We start from the raw sequence: 15,809 nt of genomic DNA, 5'->3' as shown, positions 1-15,809 counted from the left end.
TTGTAGTGTAGTTATATTTTGATCATAAAATTTTATGAAACAAGCAATATATTTAATTTTTAGATTAATTAAATAAATTATAATTCTAAATTTTGAGGTTAATTTTAAGTTAAGTATTTTGTATTTAGTTGTAGTTTTAAATTTTAAGATTATTATATATTTAATAATTTAATAAATAGAATTTTAAATTAAATAAAATATTTTTTATCAGTATTGGATAAAATAATTTTTAATTATGTTTTTTGTTCAGTCAATAATATATGGTAGAAGTTATTATATATATAATATGTTAAAAGATTAAATTTTATTATTTAAATATTTTTATAATTATTGTCCGTATAAATAATAAGGTTATTACTTAGCAAAGCACAATGACTCTCCTCTCATTTTCTCTCATTCATATTTTTCTTCATGAGTCAAGCACATCACTAGAGTGTCTAACCTACTGAAAAGCACTAAAAGAGTATAATGGTCATACTAGCCAACTCCTCAGTTCAATCCCGGCCCAAAGCTATATGTAATTAATCAATATCACAAGAGCTAGCTTGCTATGTGTATTATTAGATCAATCAAGTAAAAGGTGATTAATTTTCCAACATAATTAATTATCACTGGAATTAATTAGTAGAAATGAAAGAGCATAAATAAAACCATAAATTAGAGAGGGAAGAAATTGAAATTAAGCATCAAACTAAGCCGCTCCATTAAGCTCTAGGTCCGAGTTTTCAATCATCAAATCCATGCTTGGAGCTGATTACCAAAAGAAATTTAAGTTTCACAACTATAAGAAATGAAGTATGGCGGAGATCAAGATAGACAACTGAGGAGAGAGATTAGAGAGAGAGAGAAAATATGGATAGACAATTGAAGGGGGGAGGAAATTTAAAATTATGTATCTTAAATTTGTAATGTGTTTTTTTAATGATTTAGGATGAGTTTTATTGGTATTTGAATAATTAGTTTTCAGGAAGAAAATATGAGTTTTTTTACAATAAAAATATATTGAAAAGAGGTTAATTTGTAATTTTTAAAATTGAAAAAAAATGTAATGTGTGTGTGTATGTGTGTTTAACTGACGAGTTAGCGGTGTTATAGGTTGTGGGATGGATAAAAATACAATTCATCAAGATACAAGTTATGCTAACTCACACTGCACAACCCACAACCTGTAGCCTTAGGGATGGATCTATGTGTAGCTTCATGGGGCAACTGCCCCCACTAAATCCAATGAAATCATGAAGGGAAAATTTCATTTGTGCCCTCCATAAAATTGTCATTTGCTTCCCCTCCCAAAAATTTTTTGCTCTGAACACTTCAGTTTTTTTTGTTAAAAAATTTTTAGTTTTTGTGCATGAAAACTGATCCAATCAAGGAAGCTAATGCTACTTGTATTGCTAATTTTATAGTATGTAGAGATATCAATTTTAGCAACTAATAAAAATGTTGGTTCATATTATATAAATATAACAATATACTAAATATTATACAATATTTTTCTACTTATCAAAATAAAATATTAATCTTTGTTTTTTAAGGGTTATTAAGGTCAGATTTTTTTTTAATTTTTAATTTTTACTCATTCATACTTAAAGTAACACTTTTTTATTAGTATAAGGAGTAAAGTTGAAGAACTATCTTTAATTCTTTATATTGAAAATATTTATTCAAAAAGAGTATGATTTTTTTATCGAGAAAGAGAATCAAAGTATGATATTAATAGCTATTCTATTTATCCTAATTTAAAAGACACTTTGAGAAAATCACATATATCAATAAAGGTCATTAAATAATTTTATAAACTTATTTTTTCAAAAAAAAATGTAAAACTTTTAAAAATGTCATTTATTTAAGGGAAAATGACAACAAAATCCCTTTAAAATATATAAATGATAATTTAATTTTTTAAAATGTCATAATTTTCCTGAAGTTCCTAGGAACTGTTCTATTATTAATGAATTTATATAAATTACTAATTACACTTGTTAAAAATAAATAATTTATAATTTTATTTTTTATATTTGTAACTTTCTTTCTTAATTCACAAAATGTAACAACAAATTATAACTTTGAATGTTTAATTCTTTGTTTGCTGTTGCATTATTGTGAATATAAGAAGGAAAGTTGTGAATCATTTATTTTTAATAAGGGCAATTTAATAATTTATATAAATTTCTTAATGACAGAAAAGTTCCTAATGACTTTAGGAAAATTATGACATTTTGAGGGACAAATTATCATTTATATATTTCAAAGGTATTTTATTATCATTTTTTCTTTATTTAATACTCCATTTGCGAAAGAATATTGCAGAAAAATATAATGGGAAGGTTAATATTAAAAAAGTATCATTGATGAAACTTTATTTTTATCAAATGTTTTATATTTTAGGATACCAAATCTCCTTAAAAAATGTAGTGTTTTATATTTTAAGACATTGAATCTCCCCTAAAAGTATATTATAATTTGAGACAGAGATACTATTAATTATTTTATCATTTACAATATATTGTTTGCTTGTATTAAGATGATTTTATTTTTTAAGCTATTATAATTTTGTAGCTATTTTATTGCTTCTTATGCATTTAATTTCATGATTTTATTTTTTTTATTAATTTAATAAATAATTAAAATATATTTCAAAATATTAATATTTATCTTATATAAATTTTGCCCCCAATGACAATTTTCTGGGTCCGTCACTATGCAGACTCATGTTACCAGCACTCTAACTCCTATTCAAGTACTTAAATTTAACAAAAATTCTAACAAATTTTTTTAATAAAATTAATTTTTTCATGCTGAAAAAGAATTAAAAGTAAAAATTAACTAATTTTTCTAAATTTTGAAATTTACTATGTTGAGTAGTCATCATGAGTAGTGTGATGTTACGCAATTATTTAACTCTTATTATTATTACTATGTATATATTAAAAAATTCACTTATTTTGATTTAGTTAGATATATATACATATATACATATATATATATATACATATATACATATATATATATATATATACATATATATATATATATATAAATGTTGTGCAATTATATATATAAGGTTAAGCATTTAAATCTTGCCCAACCTAAATAGAGCTATTAGAGCCATCTTTTGCAATATTATACTAATTATGATTTCTATTAACTGATGCCTTGTGTGAATACTTAGTATCTTTGTATTAGTATTGTTATGAATACATTGACTTTTTGCAATATCAGATTCAGAAGGAATCTTGCTGGTTTTTCCTTAATCACATTACCATATTTTTTAAGATTCCATTTTTACAATGCTAAGAGAGAATGTAATTGCCTTTCTACTTTTGGTCAGTTAAACTCCTTCCATAAGTCTCACATGATAAGTAAATTAAGGTATAGATGAATAATAAGTTGGAAGAGGAGAGACAGTGCCGTGCATAGCTCATAAGACCTGATTCAAGGAAAATGTAACATAAATGCAATAAAATATTAGATTTATGAGGCATCACAACCAAAATTAGTTGTATCAGCACATGATAAATCAGATTCATATGTAATGGTTGTTCAAAACCAACAATTTCCTTAGTTGTAGCAACCACAACACAAACCCTGGATTCTATATTCTATAAAAAAAAAAAATAATTTTGAGAATAACCAAAAACTCCATTTAAAAAAAACATAGAATTTGGTTACCATATGAAAGTTCTAATCTCTTAATGACCAATATACAAACAAACATTATCATAATCTCCAATGGACCCCTTCAATAGGTTTCTGTGGCCCCAGCTAGTACTGAAGCAATAACAACAACAACAAACCTTTATCCCACTAGGTGGGGTCGGCTACATGGATTGCAAGACGTCATTGTGCTCTATCATTTATCAAGCTTTTAGGAATATTATTAATTAAGAGATCGCGTTCAACAACTTCCAAGAGTGTTCTCTTAGGCCTTCCTCTACCTCTCTTAATCAGACTCAAAGTTATATGTTCCACTCTTCTCACTGGTGCCTCCCTTAGTCTTCTTTGTACATGCTCAAACTATCTCAACCGATTTTCTATCATTTTTTCCTCAATAGGTGCCACCCTCACTTTTTCGCGTACGTGCTCATTTCGAATTTTATCTTTACGTGTATGTCCGCACATCCATCGTAACATTCTCATCTCTGCTACTCCAACTTTATGCTCTTGCTGTCCCGTTAGAGCCCAGCATTCACTACTATATAACATTGCCGGTCTGATAGCAGTGCGATAAAACTTTCCTTTAAGTTTATTAGGCACCTTACGGTCGCAAATAACTCCTTTAGTTTTTCTCCAATTAAATCACCCAGCTTGAATTCTATATAAAATATCTCCACTGATTTCGCCATCATTTTGAATAATGGCTCCCAAATATCTAAACTTTTCCACTTGAGGTATAATTTGATCTCCCAATTTCACTTCCAAATTATTATTGAATATTCCTTTACCAAATTTATAATATAAATATTCCGTCTTACTTCTACTCAGACGAAAACCTTTCAACTCCAATGTCCTACTCCATAACTCAAGTTTACAATTAACCTCTTCTCTTGTCTCTGCTATAAGAACTATATCATCCGCGAAGAGCATACATTTCGGGATTTCCTCTTGAATATGTTCCGTCAAAACATTAAAAATCAAGTTGAACAAATAAGAACTCAGAGATGATCCCTGATGTAGTCCAATCTTTATAGGAAAATCCTTTGTTTGACCACTAGGTGTTCTTATACTAATTTTTACCCCCTCATACATATCTTGTATGGCTTTAATATAAGCAATCCGTACTCCCTTTTTTTCCAACGCTTTCCAAAGCACTTCTCTTGGTATACGGTCATAAGCTTTTTCCAAATTAATAAAAACCATATGTAGATCTTTATCTTTACAACGATACTTTTCCATTAATCCCCTTAGTAGATAAATCGCCTCTATAGTTGATCTACCTGGCATAAAACCAAATTGATTCTCAGAAATACTTGTCTCCAATCTTAACCTGTGCTCAATTACTTTCTCCCACAATTTCATTGTGTGGCTCATGAGTTTAATTCCTCTATAGTTAATACAATTCTGAATATCTCCTTTATTTTTATAAACAGGAATTAATGTACTTCTCCTCCACTCATCAGGCATTTTCTTGGACCGTAAAATCACATTAAATAACTTAGTTAACCATCTCACCCCTTCTTTACCTAAACATTTCCACGCTTCGATAGATATACAATCAGGTCCGTTGACTCTATCATTTGCCATTTTCTTAAGAGCTTTCTTTACCTCCTTATCACGTATTATTCGATAGAATGATAAATTTTGTTCTCCTTCACCAGTTACTAAATTCTCCAAGTTACTAGATGAATCCTCTCCATCATTGAAAAGTTTAGAAAAGTAAGTCTCCCATCTATTTTTAATTTCATCATCTGTAACTAAAATTCTCCCCTCTTCATCCTTAATACACCTTACCTGTTCTAGATCTCTTGATTTTCTTTCCCTACTCTTGGCAATCTTATAAATATTTTGCTCTCCTTCCTTCGTCTCAAGGTTCTTATAAAATTCTTCAAAAGCTTTAGAACGAGCTTCACCCACAGCTCTCTTAGTTCCAGCTAGTACTGAAGCAACATAACTAATTTCAAGTACTTAAAGTAATTGTTATACAAGAAATAGCATCAACAATTTACAAGCTCCCTACATTATAAAGGCACAATGTTTAACTTCTCTGCTTCAGTACAAGTAGCATCAACAACAAAGGTAGGGCCACTAAATCTATTGGCAATTGCAGGATGGAGCATGATTCTTCTTTGACTTTGAACATGATCTTCTCCTATATTATTTGTCAACATTTCCAACGTCTAGAAAATCAGTGAATGAACAGATCATTCAGCACAACACCATACAACTGAAAAGCAAGGATTGTAAATTCAGTTTCCTAAAATTACATAATGAAGCTTCTTGCTTGAGGGATAGACAAAGTCAAGAATTACATGAACAATAGCATACTCACCATGACTGAATGAAGATAATTAATGGGATTTGCTACAAAGCTTTTTCTTTTTAACAGCTTTGACAGCATTTCTGGGTTGCCTGCATATTCAGAAAAGTATAAAATGGTTAAAAGTTGAAACATTGGCTACTTCACTTATTCTGGGACCTCAACAAGATCATTTATTCTCCAAAAGACATCAAGATAAAAGCTACACACCCTCCTCTATCCAAACAAAAAAGAAAGGAAAAGAAAACTACACACCCTCTAGAATAAAAGACATGGTTGGTGGTGAACTTAATTATTAGAATTGAAAACCAAGCATATTAGGCACCAAAGTATCCAATTTTCACCACTCAACTGAGATTATAGCAACAGATGTAAACATGATGAAAATGAATGAATCCGTTTCTCTTTGCAATATTCTTGAAAATTTATCAATCTTAAAGAAACAAAGTCACAGAAGGAGATAAAAGGACTATAGTACCTTTGATTACGAGCAACTAATTCATAAATTTCAATGCCATTAGTCTTTGCCAGTAATTCACTTGTTGCAACGTTGATTGACAAGGTTGAAAGCTTTACTTCAGATTCAAATCCAACTACAAATTAAAAATAGTTAAAAGTGAACAGATGATACAGAGTCGTATATGCAGGACAAAGGGAGTTTTAAGTGTTTAATCTCAGTTAAATAAATTAGAACACTTGTCAACTGCTGAAGAAATAAACTAGTGAGGACTAAATGAAGAGAAACTTTTGAAGGCAATTGATCATTCACTTGATTGATATTCAAAATTCTTGAGAAGTGCCATATAACATCTTCCTTCATAGGACAAATAAATAGAAAGCAAAATATTCCGAAACTTTTATAGGGTGATTGATCATGATTCAATTCTCAAGCACAACGGAAAGTGAAATTTCAATGTGTTGGACAATTGTGTTTATTCCCAATTCATTTAAGCATAGTACCATTAGTCCCGTTATGATCCTCATTCAGCAAACTTCTTTGCATATAAACAAGATTCCATATCTTAAACTAATTTCACAGAGCACCATATACTATCATATATTGATAATAGTAAGAAGATCAGTATCATAGACTCATATATTTCAATTATCTAGCAAATGAACTGAAAAAAGACTATGGCTTTTCATATTTACTATCACATCCTTCAAACTAAAAAAAAAACATTATCCAGAAAGTCAAACCTCTAGGGGGAAAAACCGAACAGAGAAAAAGTTCATTTTCAAGAAAGGAAGGTTCTTACAGAACCTCATTGAGCAAGAGTACAATAAAAGAAACCGTGAGCACCTGTCTGATGTGAAAACGATGAGTCTTATAGTTCTTCCTCTCATGTTGAAGAGCTAACGGTGAACTTAACTAATCTGAAATAACCATGGAAAATTAAGAGCATATAGGTCTCTCAATCTTGCAAGAATATTCTCTAATTCTCTGCTTCAATCTAAGCGGCATGAATAGAAAAGCCAAGACCATAAGATTTGTTTGCCATTGCTGCGTGGAATATAATTCTTCTTTAGTTTTTTGAATATGGTCTCCAATTTTATTGATCAACATTTCCATCAGCTAGAAAATTAGCAGATGAACAGATCATTTAGTACAACATCATAGAACAGGAAAGCAAAGAACGTAAATTTCAAGTTGGGTAATATTACACAATGAAGCATGTGTGAGGAATAGACAGTGTCAAGAATTACATGAAGATTTACATTCTCATAATGGTTTAAGGTATTGAAATTTTCGTTACAATGCCTCTTCTTAATAGCCTTAACATCACTAGCTAGCCTTCAAATTCAAGAATATATATACCATGGTTGAATACATCAAGATAAAAGGCATTCAGCTCCACAATCAAGCCATGGATCGAGGTAGACATTCTTAAAATTGAAAACTAAGCTAGGCACCAACACATCAGATTGTTTCTACTGAACTAAGACTTTTTCATAGAAAATGCAGTCATCATGAAAACAAAGGAATCCCAAGCGACCAGCAATCAATTTTTGGCATGACACATTTTCATGGGGAATTATGGATTGTAGCAAAACATTAGTGGAAAAGAATCATGTTGAACAATATATTCAGTTTAGTTTCATACCATCATACAATACCATTGGCAATGTTCTAGGACAGTAATCAATCCTGAAAAAAGTCTCATAGAAGGACATAAATGCACTATAGATATCTTTGAATTGAGCAACTCATTCACAGATTTCAATGTTTTGAAACCAATCAATTTCAAACAGTTGCAGCAATAATACTCTTGCTTATGTTTCAGATTGAAATCAATTAACAAATAAATAAGATTAGAAGTAAATAGATGATGTAGAAGGGAATGCTAATGCAGAACAGATTACGCTTCAAGTGTTAAATGTCAGTTATGGATCACTAAGAAAGTTGTCAACTTCCATTGAAGAAACAAATAGTGCCTACAAAAGTTGTTTTGAAAAGGCTAAATGCATCCCTGGAAATTACCATTGAAGTAAGAGTAGTATCATAACTGGCATCACAAGTAAAATCCAACAATGCAGCTTATAGAAGTACCATGAGATGCCAAGGAAGATGAAAATCACAACTAGGATTGGCAGTATAAGGGATGGCATATGATTCTAAGAATCTCATCAGGATAGCCTAAAGACTTGGTATCTTCTGGCATAGCATTCCTACACAATGAACAAAACTGAGGTTAAGTCAAAGAGATAGCATCATGCTTAAACCTGTAAACCAAGCTTAAATTTTGCTGCAAAATTAGATAATACTAAAGTTCCTATGAATGACATTTGTCTATGTGATAGGAGTTTAGGTTGCCAAGTAACGAAACATGATGGAGGGGCGACTTGACAATAAATTTTAGATATTTTTATTATATTAAGGATTAGTACAAGTCTAGCTAGCTAAGCTTATACATTTATAAATTTTCCCAAGATAATCATGGAATTATGAAGGAAAATTTATTTACATGAAATTATTTTATACGAAGAAAACTCTTTTCAAATATGATTACTATTGTCAAACTATAATCTTAACATATACAATTTAAAATCGTCTAATTTCTAAGTTTTGTGGGCAATGATTATAATATGGCATAATTTATTAATGAGTTACACAAATTCACTTTGCCTTGCAAGAATTTTATTGCTTACAGATATTTTAACACTTGCACATTGTTTTTAATTTTTTTTTGGGTCTGCCATTCGAGCTTGCAATCTGTAGGTTGAGTGTGTAGCACACTAACCACCAAGCTACAAGTTTTCATGGCATTGTTTTTAATTTTTCAAGACAGAGAAACTGCAAAAAAAAAAAAATACGTTAAAGCCAAAAAACACAATGATATTAAAGTACTAACCTTTAATTGAGAAGGAAAAACGGTGCAAAAACTCCATATGCATCATAACTCCCGGATAGACGAATAAAGAACTACAAACTTCCAACAAGAGATGACAGGGAAGTAAAAGATCCAAACTTCCAACAAGAGCATTATGAAGAAAAGAAAACTACCAAGAGATTGGGATGAGGGAGACAAAAAAAGGAGAGATTTAGGAGAGAAGATAAGGAGAAGTTCTCATTCATTTCATTATCTCAAATAAGTGTACATCACCTCTATTTATAGGACCCGGCATTAAAAACTAACCCAAAGAGTTAAAAGTACATAAAGAAGAGAATCAAGAAACATAATTGCACTACCTTCTTTTTTCCTCTTTTTCATCTTGTTCGCAACAAGGATTGTAAATTCAGTCTTATAAAATTGCATAATGGAGATTCTTGTTTGAGGAATAGACTGATAAGAATTAGATGAAGAATTGCGTACTCACCATGACCCAATGAAGTTAATTATTCGGATTTGCCACAAAGCCTTTTTCCTTCTTTTGGTTGTTTTAATAGCTTTGACAGCATCTCTAGCTTGCCTGCAAATTCAAAAAAATATGAAATGGCGGTTGAAATATTCCACAACTTCACTTATTCTGATAAGTTAACAAGCTCATTTATACTCCAAAAGACATTAAGATAAAAGCCTTCCACCCTCAAGAATCAACCCGTGAATGGTGTTGAGCATTATTAGAATTGAAAATTAAATTATGTCAGGCACCGAAGTATCCAATTTTCACCACTCGACCGAGATTATAACAACAGACGCAGACATAATGAAAATGAATGAATCCCAAAAGCCCAGCAATCCATCGTGGCTTCACTAGATTTTTTGAGGAATAAGGATAAGTAATAAAACTCTTTAGTCTTAGCAAGAAAGAGTCATAATGAACAATGGAATCAATTAGTTTCATAAAATACTATTACGAATAACTTCATAGTTATACACTAGTTGTCCTTTTCTTTGAAATGTTACAGGACAAATTTCAATCTTAAAGAAACAAAGCAACAAAGGAAAATAAAGGACAATATCTACCATTGATCGTTTGCAACTAATCCATAAATTTGAATACTCAGCGTGCCATTAGCTTTTGTTAGTTGTCACTTGTTGCGACTTTCACAGACAAGCTTGGCAAACTTATTTCAGATGCAAATCCAACTACAAATAAAAATTCAAAAGTGAATAGAAGATACAAAGCAAGCTTCAGGTGCTTAGCATCAGTTATAAATAATTTAAAAGATTTATCAATTTCTGCTGAAGAAGCAAACCATGAGATAAAAGAAGAGTATATAAAGAAGTATAAAGGCATATATAAAGCTTTTCTATGGTGATCAATTATGATTCAATTCTCAAACATGCCTAAAACTGAACTTCAATATCTTCACAATTGTTGGCAGCAGGGTAGTCAGAGAAGTTCTAATCCTCATTTAGCAAACTTCTTTCTAAATAAACAAGATTCCATAGCTTAAACCAAATTCATATAGCTCTGTCTCCTATCACATATTTTGTCATTTTAATGTGGTTAGATTGGAAGTTTCCTATTATTGGACAATTGAAAGTAAAAAAGACTATAGATTTTTGACATTTTGCTATCAAATTCATCACAATAATAAGTAACTTTATCTAGGAATTCAAACCTCTAGAAATAGAAACCAAACAGAGCAAAACTTTAGTTCCAAGGAAGGTGATTCTTACAGAACCACGATAAGCAACTACAATAAATGGAAAATGATGGGTCCTCCTTTCTTCCTCTCAGTAGAAAATTAAGAGCAATATCACAACTAGGGTAGTGAATAGAATCCAACCCCACTGTTCATTTGCACTTTTGACAACTGTCTTATTGAACAATGCCTGCCGAGGTAGATGAAGACCACAACTAGGACTACCAGCACATGGGAAGATGAGGTTGGATAGAGGAAGGTTCGACCATGTGGTTCTGTGGACAAAATTTCATGTGAGGATGGGATCTTCACAAATTTACTTTTCACACCTTGACACTCAGGATAGTCCAAATCCATGGTATTTGGCTTAGCATTTCTGCACATGGAGAAAAATAAAAGCATGAGAAAGAATCATAACTACACTGGCAAAAATGTCGGTTTTGAAATTCAAAATATTGCTGATGTGCATTAGCTGCTAGATAAAACAAAAGTAAATTTTGTCACATGATGTGCATGAGTTTCTATGTAGCTGTGAGGGCATAATTAACGACATTTATCGTGGTTGTAGAATTATGAACACTCAATGAATGAATGAATAATGAAAAAGTTAAGGTGCTACCTGATAAAATTCTTGAGCTTGTTGTTAAGACAAGTATAAGGGTTATAGATTCATGAAACTTTGCATGATGATCATATTATCAGGATTTTCATCTCCAAGAAGAGCCTACAAAAGTGGACCCTAAAAGGTTAAAACACATCCTTGGAAACTACCAACAATGTAAGAGCAATATCATTACTGGAATCACAAGTAGAATCCAACCATGTTGCTTATAAGAGAAGTACCATGAGATGCCGAGGAAGATGAAGATCACAACAAGGATTGGCAATACATGGGATGGCATATGATTCTGGGAAACTCAGGATAGTCCAAAGACTTGGTATATCGCTAAGCATTCCTACACAAGTAAACGATGAGCTTTTAAGTAAATGGAGATAGCATCATAACTAAACATGTACACTGAGCTTAAATCTTGTTGTAAAATAAGATACTCCTTCCCATCCTCAATGAAAGAACTAGATAACTAATTCACATAGATTAAGGAAATCAATTAAGTTGGTTGTTGTAAAAATCGTGTTGATTTTCCTGAAATGCCCCTCCCTTTTAATCATTTACTCCCTTTGTTAAAAAAATATAAGGCATTTAGTCTTAGGTTAGATGTTAAAAAATAAAGGAATTTTTGTAGATATAATCTATGTTATATGACCAAACCAAGCAAATAGCCCAACATTTATTATATTTTGCATTATGGTCAGTTTATTATATTTGTCAATGATATACCATTGTATATTAATGATAAACCCCGATAAATTTTTAATAATGAAGCGCTTGTATATCAATGTAAATTGGCCATACTCTCAAATTTTAGGTCTTGGACATAAGATTTTTTTTTTTTTTTTTTGCTAGTGAGCCAATTTATCCAAAAATATAAGGCATTTTTAGTTTTCAATACATAATTAATGAGTTTTTCTTTAAAAAATCATAATAAATAAATCAATCAATCTTCAACTATCTTACAGACAGCTAGAGAAATTTTAAAGTGAAGAATTTTTTTCCTAAAATTAATAATCACTTTCATGACATTAGATGATATTAATAAAAAAGTTTCAAATATGATTTTTTTTTTTTGACAAATGATTATTATTGTTAAAATACAATCTGAACACATGCAATTTAAAATCATCTAATTTCAAAATTTGGTTGAACAAGTAGCAACAATAACATGTCATCATTTATTAATGATTCGTACCCGTTCACGTTTTTTCTGCAGTAACTTTGCAGCTCACAAATACTTTTAACAATTGCACGTCATTTTCAATTTTATTAAAGATAGAGAAAGTGAAAAAAAAAAATACAAGAAACGCTATAATATTAAAGTTCTAACCTTTAATGAAGAAAGAATATTAGTAACGAAACTCAATATATGCATCATGACTCCCGGGTGAATGAACGAAGGAACTGCCAGCAAGAGATGAAAGAAAGGAAAAATATTAAAAATTTAAATTTAAGTATTATTTAAAAAATCATGGTAGAAACAATATTTTATTGGGAAGGGATTCGATTGTACAAAGCTTCTTATTTATGGGTAGGTTTGTGCACATTGTCCGAAAGCCTGATCAACCCTGCCCTGTCCGAGCCATTCAAGCGTACTCCAACCTGAACAAATGCCATTTTTTATTTTTTTTTAAAATTATATTTATTTTATGATATTATTTTTTATTGACAATTATCATGAACTATAATATTTTTACGAACTTTTTAGACATTTACAATTTTTTAAATCCCTTTCAAAATTTAAAATTTATTTTTAAATTGATATAATGTAAAAATAATTGATAGTTTTTTTTTGGGCAACTATAATTGATAATTATTGATCATATGCAATTTTTAAAAATTACTTTTGATTCTAATATTAATTTTACAAAGAATATATTTTCAATGATAATAATTATATATTTTTTTCAAAGAATTCTTTTAATACATTTTTCAAAAAATAAGTTTCAACTTAATAAAGAACAAAAAAAAAAACAAAAAGTAAATAGATGGAACCAAACAAGTAATTTAAAGTCCCAAAAAAAAAATAAACGCTATAATTTTTAATCCTAGGATTAAAACTAGGCGACTGGGTGTGGGTGCTTCTTGAGTCTAAGATTCCTATGTAAAAAATATTTTACAATGATAATTTCACGGATTTTGAGTATTTTTGTAAAAAGAAAGTGAAAATGTCAAAACAATGAAATCAACTTATTAATGGAAGGTTAAAATAAAATAAAATACCTGTAAGGGAATGCAGTTCCATCTAATCTATACGCACGTCTGTAATGTGAGAAATTTTATGCCAGCCTGGTCCATCCACTTTTTGGTACCGCTGCTTTAGTAATGGACTATTTCCACTAATCCATATTGAAGAAAGGGAGTTGGGTAAACCTTCCTCTGGCAAGCACTCGAGATTTGGGCAATCCCTAATCTTTAGCCATTTAAAAGATGTGAGGGAGAGAAGGCCATTGTTGTTTATTTTTGTCAAATTTGAACATCCATAAAGAATAAGAGATGTAAGATTGGGCGGCAAATGTTGCTCTTCTAAGAAAGACTCGGCATTTTCAAAATCATGATTACCCACTTCTAACTCTTTTAGAGAATGAAGCCTGTGCAAGCCCCAGCACATACGAGAATCAATGAGTTTCGGACAATCATATATTGCAATTCCGATAAGGCTTGAAGGAAAACCTCTTTGAGGAACCAATTGCAGCTGTGGACATCTCTTCAGCTCTAAAGAACGAAGGCAGGGGAATAGTGCATGCATGTCTTCATGAAGTGACTTCAGTTGGGTCATGCCAGCAAGGATGATCACTTCAAGTTTCGGATAGGAGGAATCTTTCATAGGGAATGATTCAAGTTCCAAGCCTTCACATCCTCTAATCTCTAGACATTCCAAACATGGAAGGCATAAAGGAAGGGATTTCCTTAATTTCGGACAGCTTCTTATAAACATGTGTTTAAGGCGAGGAAAACATTCCCCTTCAAAATGCTTCCATTCTTCCAATTCCCCCATATCTTCAATTTCCAAATATTCAAGGGATGGAAACGGAGCAATTGACAAATTCTCCCCGTAAAAATCTGACCCAATCTCCCTTATTCCTTTTAATCCCCAAATCGAAAGCCTATTTAGACAGGGCAGCTGCCCAAGTGGTGGTAAACAAAAGCAATATTTACAATTGTACAACCAAAGAGATACTAAATTAGGTAGATAAGGAGCATCCATCCAGTCCACAAACCTTGTGCCACCATAGTTTCTAATACCAAGACCTTTCAAGCTGATATGAGGTTGAAGAGCCTCCAAAACGGACCTTTCATTTTGTAAATCCTCATTGTTTCCACTCCATCCCAAAGTCAATTCATTCAAGTAATTCTTCTCTTTCATCTTGGCCTCCCCCGCGTCCATTGGATCATTGATGTTATACAACTGAAAAATCTCAAGCCTGCCTCGAAGATAATTGAGTTTTCCTAACTCCTTAATATTAGATCCCCTTTGCTTTCCCACACAGAACCTTGTCAATACCTGAAGATATTTCATCCTTCCCATGTTCATTGGCATCTCCCTTATACAAGTCCCAACCAAATCAAGATGTCGAAGATTGATGAGATTGGACAAATCTGGTGGCAATTCAGCCAAAGACCCACACCCTCGCAATTTCAACGTTTGCAAACTGCGCACCTTACAAATTGAATCAGGTAACTTGCTGATCCCAGTACAAGAAAGGTCTAAATAATGCAAATTGATTAATTTGTACAAATCTTTAGGTAACTGAACAAGCTTATGGCACCCGTTCAATTTCAAAGTTTGCAAATTATACATAGTGCAGATTGAATCCGGTAACTTTCCAAACTCAGTACCAGAGAGGTCTAAATAACGAAGGCAATTTAAATTCCTTACACCATCACTTAATTCAGTGTTAGTATAAACTTCCTTCAAGGTCAAAATTCGCAGGTGCTTAAATCTTGAAAACGTTTCAACCTGACCACCAATACGACCATATCCTTGTAGTTGAGCAAAACAACGTAACTGCTTGCACACATAAATAGGTTCCAATGATATTTCATCACCCCGCAGGAACCCACCTGAGCAGGAACAATAGCGTATCCATTCATTAATATTATTTTGCACCTTATCACCTTCCATCCTCAAACAAAATCCTTCGGAGACTGAATTTGCTAAATCATTTACAAGGTCATGCATG

The 15,809-nt window shown here is 31.3% G+C and overlaps 1 protein-coding gene across 27 annotated transcripts; it reads right to left on the bottom strand.

The window, feature by feature from the left end:
• Positions 1-3,621: 3,621 nt before the first annotated feature.
• LOC129312405 (putative disease resistance protein At3g14460) lies at positions 3,622-15,808 on the bottom strand. 27 transcript variants are annotated; one of them, XM_054954998.1, is made up of 14 exons: positions 13,849-15,808; positions 13,139-13,227; positions 12,956-13,029; positions 11,856-11,968; positions 11,632-11,736; positions 11,047-11,388; positions 10,387-10,509; positions 9,797-9,889; positions 9,331-9,408; positions 8,083-8,647; positions 7,281-7,481; positions 6,456-6,570; positions 5,990-6,069; positions 3,622-5,884 (listed from the first exon to the last, which is right to left on the bottom strand). In XM_054954998.1, the coding sequence occupies exon 1, from the start codon at positions 15,806-15,808 to the stop codon at positions 13,871-13,873; it is 1,938 nt and encodes a 645-aa protein (XP_054810973.1). In that variant the 3' UTR covers positions 3,622-5,884; positions 5,990-6,069; positions 6,456-6,570; positions 7,281-7,481; positions 8,083-8,647; positions 9,331-9,408; positions 9,797-9,889; positions 10,387-10,509; positions 11,047-11,388; positions 11,632-11,736; positions 11,856-11,968; positions 12,956-13,029; positions 13,139-13,227; positions 13,849-13,870. The 27 variants fall into 27 exon arrangements, with proteins under 27 accessions (XP_054810973.1, XP_054810977.1, XP_054810969.1 ...); XM_054955002.1 differs by having other exon boundaries at positions 7,281-7,354; XM_054954994.1 differs by having other exon boundaries at positions 7,281-7,553; positions 8,460-8,647.
• Position 15,809: the final 1 nt, after the last annotated feature.

This window comes from Prosopis cineraria, unplaced genomic scaffold, assembly GCF_029017545.1.
Source record: "Prosopis cineraria cultivar Desert tree isolate PC_DT_omini unplaced genomic scaffold, ASM2901754v1 PC6, whole genome shotgun sequence".
Classification (NCBI taxonomy): domain Eukaryota; kingdom Viridiplantae; phylum Streptophyta; class Magnoliopsida; order Fabales; family Fabaceae; genus Prosopis; species Prosopis cineraria.
This window is presented reverse-complemented; position numbering and strand designations above follow the sequence as displayed.

Excerpts from the sequence above, each read along its gene's own strand:
- LOC129312405 (XM_054955006.1), bottom strand. The coding sequence starts at position 15,808 with ATGCATGACCTTGTAAATGATTTAGCAAATTCAGTCTCCGAAGGATTT.